We start from the raw sequence: 6,671 nt of genomic DNA on the forward strand, positions 1-6,671 counted from the left end.
ACACTGCCATGGAACAAAGCTGTTTCCCCAAGCAAATGCCAGCCTGTTCCTCACGCACTGGCGCGTCCCGCCTCTGGGCCCCAGACCCCGGGCCAGGCCACACCATCCGCCCAGGCCTTGCGGGAGGGGCAGAGCTCGGCTGGCCGCTGCCCAAGCAGAGGCAACGCTCGTGGGCCCCCACCTGTGGGGTTCTTCGGGCGGTGGCCTGGTCAGGACCCCCCACCCACTCGAGGGGTGCCCAGCTGGGACAGAACATCCAGTACGGGGACCCGGTTTCCACAGCAATGGTCCACATGGCAACCCGCAGGCTCCAGGAAGAGGGGCCTGGGGGGACACTGAGTGGGTGCGTGTGGGCAGCCCGTCCCGAGAGGCCATTTGGAAGGAACACAGTGTCCTCTCGAACGCTGTCTTCACCTCTGTTTCTACGGACTGAACGCCTCTCAGACAGCGGGGGATAAAACAGGCGTCTAAAGAGCACATTAAAAAAATGGAAAAAAAAAAAAAGAGCACATTAACAAGTGGAAGAAAGAACACGAAGAGCATGGCCTTCAAGGGTCCGAAGAGGGCAGAAACCCTCAGCCTCTCTTCGGCCACAGTGTCACCCCTGGGCTCGCTGCTTCGGACACTGTTGTCTGCACGAGAAGCATGGGGGGGGGGGGGGTTTCAAGATGCCCACTCCCGGGCCCTGCCTGACACGCCATCAGGAAACCGTGGTTCCTGAGGGCCTGGGACGGCAGGGGTGCGGGGCTGGCTCATGCCATGCTCTGGGTCTCTCCATGGAAACAGACACGTGACACTTCAGTAACCACTGCTGCGGAGGACATATGAGCCACACCCTGGCTCTGAGGGCAACGTTGCGTTGAGAATTCAACTTTTGACATCTGTGTTTCTTCATCCGGACGGCCCTGTCTTGTTCCGTGAAGGGTCTGCGGTGACGTGGCTCCTTCCGTGTGACCTGCTGTCAGCACGGCCGTCACTGATGCCACATCGGTCTGCTCAGCATGGGTTTGTGACTCAGTCTCCCCATCAGCAGCCCACGGACGTGACCTGAACCGCGAAGCCATTGCAGACAAACGTTCCCCTGCCGCCGTGAGAGTGATGGATTTCTCGGGCTCATTTTACCCCCACGTTTTATTTGGAAAGAATTTCAAAGTACAGAAGAGTTACAAGAACAGGACAATGAGTCCCTGAACCCCCTGCACTTAGCTATTTGCTTTATCTCTTTGAAAGTAAGTGGCACACAGCATAACATCTCACCCCTAAATACCGAAGCCCGTGGCTTCGGAGGAAGGGACGGCCCTCCGCAGAGCCCTCGCATCTATCGCACCCGGGAAGGAAATTTCACACCGGCGACACGGCGGCGATCGGTGGCTGGAAGCGGCTTCTCTCCGCGCTTTAATGCGCCTTCCCGTCCGGAGGAAGTCTCCAGCCGGTGTTTAAACCGGTCAGAAACAAGAAGGCGCAGTGGAACTGGAGCACGTCACACACTTTGGACCAGAAGTGGCCCGTGAGCCGCTGGAAGAGACGCCACCGAGCGAGCTGGTGGTCACACAGCTTGAGGACCACGAAGCCCGCGCAGGACAGCACGCCCAGCGCCAAGCGCCTTCCCGAGGAGGCGCCGCCGTGGCGCCTGTGAGCGTGCAGGGCCCGGCCCACGGCCACCGCGATGTGTGCGCCCAGCGCGGCCTCAAAGCCGCAGGGGTGCAGCCAGGCGAGGCCGTAGCTGCCGAGGGAGAGGCCCTCGATGGCCAGGAACAGGCCGGGCCTCCAGCCCCTGTCCAGGGAGAGGCACCAGGCGGCGGGCCACGCGAAGATGGGCAAGGTGAGCCACTGGTCCAGCACGGCGGCGCGGTGCGTCTGCGTGGCGACCCGCAGCCACTGCACCGGGCCGTACACCAGGGCCATGGCGGCGAACACGTCCTTCAGGTAGCGAACCCTCCGCGCGTGCACGGGGTGCCCCAGGGGAACCGCCTTCCTCCGCAGCCAGTACACCCCCAGGAGCACGTAGGCCGTGTTAACGAGTGAGTTGAAGGGCATGGCGAGGAAGACGGGGAGGCCGGCGACCGGGGCTTCAGCGTAGTGTTCGTAGCCCACTTGAATGGAGACGCCGTCGAAAACCCCCGCGTAGACGACGGCCAGGCAGAAGCAGCTGGCCACAGCCACGTGGCACAGCGCCCGCGTGGACTCGGGCTGCATGCGGAACCGCAGGTGTGACTGGCAGGTCAGAACTCACACACACGGCTTCCGCCAAGCAACGCGCCCCGGCCCCCCTCGCTGGGCCAGCCGTGGCTCCGCCGACTGGGGAGCAGAAGTGGAAGGGCGTTCTGCCTTTTTCCTCTGTGGTTACAAAAAGAGGGTGGTTAGAAAGAAAACCATCCAGGGGGCGCCTGGGGGGCTCAGTGGGTTAAGCCACCGACCCCGGCTCAGGTCATGATCTCGCTGTTCCTGACTTCGAGCCCCAAGTCTGTGCCGACGGTGTGGAGCCTGCTTGGATTCCCTCTCCCTCTCCCCCCCCCGCCCCCCCGCCGCTGCCCCTCCTCTGCTCACCTGCTCTCTCAAAAAATAAAAAAACTTAAAAAATTAAAAAATGAAAGAAAGAAAACCAACCAGAAATAAAAGTGAAGCGCTACCCACAGCATGTTCACCTTCTTACTCATGGCTTCCAGAATCATGGCTTCTAGAATCATCTAGATCTCCCCTAGAGGTTTCATGCCTTTCTCTCCTGACACCCATGCGCTCCGTCCTTCAGTCCTTCATCTGTGTACTGTAACACCCGGCTCACTGCCCTACTTCCCTTAGAGCTGCTGCATTTACACACTTCAACCTTTCCTAGGACTGTTGTTACAATTCAGAATGGGCTTCCCTGCCTCAGTGGTGTCATAAATGTTGAAGTTTCCAGCTGGCCCCAAGCCCTTTTCACCAAATACCCAGTTTGACACCATTCCCTGTGGTCCAAGTTCTAGAATCCAAGGCAAGGGATGGGGCGGTGCGAGAGGAGGAGGAGGGGAGGGGGCAGGAGGAGGGGAAGGGAGGGGGGAGAGGACAGCGGGAGGAGGAAGAGCATCTGCCAGGTGGGCCTTCCTGCCCTGCCCCGAAGCACCGCACCATCCCAAATCCCCTGCTTCCCTTGGCCCACAATAAACCTTCCATTTCCTGCAGTTGGAGAAGCAGACAGTTTAAAAAGAACATGCAGTTATCGTGACTGTCAACTGCTCTGGGGCCAGCTGCGCTGTGACTTGGCCCAGTAGCCTGGAAGCATGTTGCCATGGAACAGAGAAAAGGATCCGCGCTCTGCAAATGACTCAAAGCCAAAGCGGCAGGCAGGTGGGGAAGAGAGGGACTGCCTGTGTTCAAACTCCGGCTCCCCACACCCGCTAATTGTGTGACCTTGGGCCTTCACCGGTCTGGGCCCCAGTTTGCATACGTGTAGAATGGCGATGCCTCCAGTACCTCCAGGAGCGGTCCTCGTGTGGACTAAGTTCTTACAGGCGGAGACCACTTAGCACCCTTTGTTTTTGAGGCACAGCTCCATTTCCCCCTGCAACGCAGGCCCTGAAAGGGCAGGGCAGGGCAGGGTCTGATTCCCTGCTCTCCTTCCCAAGCTCTGTGAATACCTGCTCAATTTCAATTCACGGCCATTCAAGCACAAAGCCCACACCTCTCCGTCCTTCCTATGCTTTCACTGGCACATTACCATTTCGCTTTTCACGTGGCCCTGGGCAGCCACCTCTATTTTCTGGGGACGGTGCTGCTGGCCTTTCCTGCTCCCGTCCTGCCTCGGGGGTCCGCTGTTAAGGAGGACCACGGGGCCCAGCATTTCCCCCAGTGAACCAGAGCCCTCATACTGACTCTACAGCTCCTCATTGAGCGTGAGCCTCCGCCTCAGCTTGCGGTCCACACCCGCCCCAGCTCTTTCCCTAAGAGCCTCTGGGTCCAGGGGGCTAGGTCTGTCCCGGGGTTCCCGTTCCCAGGCTGCCCACTGCTAATGTGGTCTGCGCACGACAGCCCCCCACCCCCCCCAGCACGTTCCGCAAGAGCGCCCCTGGAATGGATCGTGCCAGTCCCGCTTAACACCTTTTGGTGGCTGGCTCTCTACTCCACGAGTGATCACGTCCCAGTCTCTCGGCCACACGTCCAAGTGCCCTCCCGCTGGAGTCCTGAAAGCTCCCTAGGCCCGGTCTGTCCTGCCCAGAGTGAGATTCTGCAGGCCGCCTTCCCTCCTGCCTCACGTCTGCTGACACTTTCCACTCGGCTGCCATTCTCTTGCAGCGGCTTTCCCACTCAGCTGCTGACTCCAGCCGGGACAGCTCACCTGCACCTATCTGGGGCCCGGCTCTGTGGCATGAAGTGCCAGGCCTTTGGGACCTGCGCTAGCCTGACCCTCCCATCTGCCAGCAAGCACGGGTAAGAGCCGGGGACAGGAGCAAAACACCGTCAGCTTGATAGAGAAGGTCCAGGAAGGGCGTGGAGAGTGACTCCTCTCTCTGGCTGCTGGGCAGAGTCCACCCGAGCCCTTGTGCAAGCTGAAAGTGACATGTCATCCAACCAATTTCCCAAGTCCACCAAGGAGACCAGGCTGGGTACTTTATGGCCTAGCTCCTCCATACACCTGAACTGCCACGACCCTTGTGACATGACCCTCAAAGTTCTTTACAGATTCCCCCAGCACCTGGCACACAAAGGCCAAAGGCACTGGCCCACAGTTGTGGAGTCTCTTGGAGAAGTTCTGCAAAGCAGGACGATATCCTGGCTAAGGGGTTAACACACGTTCCTCACTCTCCCCTGCTTCCCGCGGCTATACGCATTTATGCAGGAGCCACTATCACCTGTCACAGTGCTGGCTTCTTCCCTGTAGCATTTATGACCACCGCTTGTCGTGTCCCTGACTGTCCCGACCACCCTTGCTGCCTTTCTGCAGATAAGGGGGTGCCAGCTTGAGGGCTGTAATGTGGGACATCCCTTGCAGGTGAGATCACTCTGGGACACCTGGATACCCAAGAAGCCTCGAACAACTCCAGTGACTCCTAAACTCCAGGGAGAGAACTGCTGAATTCAGTCAAGGTCTTTGGAAACCAGCAGCTCACCTTCCTTATGTTACAGGGAAGGACTCGGGGCCATAGAGAGGAGGTGAATACCCAAGGTCATTTAGGGCAATTGGCGGCACACCCATATACAGGCCAGGGCTCTTGTCCTCTGGCCGCCACAGGTCTCTGTGGCCTTTCCCAAACAAATGCTTCCAAATACATAGAAACAGAGTTACAACATAAACTTTACAGGTCGAGAGATGGTATGAAAATATTTTGGAAAATGTGTGATATGGTAATATATGTGCTTCTTTACTGGTAAGTTAAATTACAGGATGTATGGGCAGGTCTCGTACTTGAGTTCATTTCAAGATAACTACAACAAAAGCTAAGCGATCTGAAATGGTGTCACTTCCATTGGTGACAAAGCCACCAGGCTAACACTCTGTGTGTGCTCTGTGGCCTATATTCGTAGTTGCGGGAAACGCCAAATTTCAACTCGGGGTTGGTGAAAATAAAAATGAAATAAAGCTGAGAGAAAGTGGAAAAATCCTCTGTGGTTGCCTCAAGCTCACAGACACCAGCTCAGGGCCCCTGCACTACAGCCTGAGTCTGCCAGTGCAGATGACCGTGCAGCCACCGGTCGGCCTCCTGCAAGACTTGGCACATGGGAGCGATGCCAGTACCCACCTCTTAAGGTTGCTGCGAGAACTTACAGTATTGGCGCGAAAAGACCAGCGATCACCATCCGGGTATTTGCCTCTCTATCTTGGCTGGGGAAAATTCAAATCTCGGGAAAGGGCGGACCCGAGAAGCGGCCCTGCGCCTGCGCGCGGGGCGGGGCGCCGGGCTCTGGGAAGCAGGCGGAGCGGGGTGACGCGGGGTGACGCGAGGTGACGCGGGGCGACACGGAGCTCTCCCGCGCCCGCCCGCTCGGTTCGGGTACCGCCGGCCTGGCCGCCCGCCCTGCAGCCGGCGGGGCGGGGGACGGGGAGCGGGCCCGGGCGCGCGGCGCGTCTCCTTTCGTTAGAGCGCGGGCGGTGGCGCCGGCGCTCGGGGGCGGGGCCGGCGAGCCTGGGAGCCGGCTGCGTCACCGCCCACTCGCCCCGCCTCCGACTCCCCCCGCGGCGTGTCTTGGGCCGCTTCTCCCGCGGCCCCTGGGTGTGGGGAGCGGAAACATGTCCACTCTCCGGCCCAAGCTGCAGCTCTAACGTTTCCCGTCGGCCGTCCCCAGCAGCCTATGCCCTGTGTCCACTGCTAGTTAGAGGCAACTCCTCGGGCGTGTGTTCCTTAAGCGACCCGGGGGAATGTTCCCAGGGGGGGCGGGGCCGAGCTCGTTTGAGGCATCCTCATCCGGGCATTCACCAGAGGCCTCAGCCGCCATCTTTGTTTTGTGCTGAAAGTCGCTATTGACGCCCGTGGACGGCCGGGCGAAGGGAAGTGGCAAGATGGCGGCTCCCAGGGCGGAGGCGTGAGGGCGCAATGGGGGGGGAGGGGGTGGGCCGCGGGGCTGGGCGCGCCTGCGCCTGACCCGAGAGCTGCCTGAGCCCTAGCTAGGCGCGCGGTGGACCTGGGCCCTCGCCCCGGGGCAGCGCGGGGGTCCTTTAAGAGGCCTTGGCTCTGAGAAGCCGTGCGAGGGCGGGGGGT

At 59.9% G+C, this 6,671-nt stretch overlaps 1 protein-coding gene across 3 annotated transcripts; it reads right to left on the reverse strand.

Moving 5' to 3' along the window:
• Positions 1–1,113: 1,113 nt before the first annotated feature.
• On the reverse strand, positions 1,114–6,415 carry TMEM187 (transmembrane protein 187). Of its 3 annotated transcripts, none has more exons than XM_081792785.1 (2): positions 5,741–6,415; positions 1,114–2,337 (listed from the first exon to the last, which is right to left on the reverse strand). In XM_081792785.1, the coding sequence occupies exon 2, from the start codon at positions 2,194–2,196 to the stop codon at positions 1,396–1,398; it is 801 nt and encodes a 266-aa protein (XP_081648911.1). In that variant the 5' UTR covers positions 2,197–2,337; positions 5,741–6,415; the 3' UTR covers positions 1,114–1,395. The 3 variants fall into 3 exon arrangements, with proteins under 3 accessions (XP_081648911.1, XP_081648909.1, XP_081648910.1); XM_081792783.1 differs by having other exon boundaries at positions 5,715–6,415; XM_081792784.1 differs by lacking the exon at positions 5,741–6,415 and adding an exon at positions 4,313–5,706.
• Positions 6,416–6,671: the final 256 nt, after the last annotated feature.

The sequence above is a fragment of the Panthera onca genome, chromosome X (genome assembly GCF_046562875.1).
Source record: "Panthera onca isolate mPanOnc1 chromosome X, mPanOnc1 haplotype 2, whole genome shotgun sequence".
Taxonomy (NCBI): domain Eukaryota; kingdom Metazoa; phylum Chordata; class Mammalia; order Carnivora; family Felidae; genus Panthera; species Panthera onca.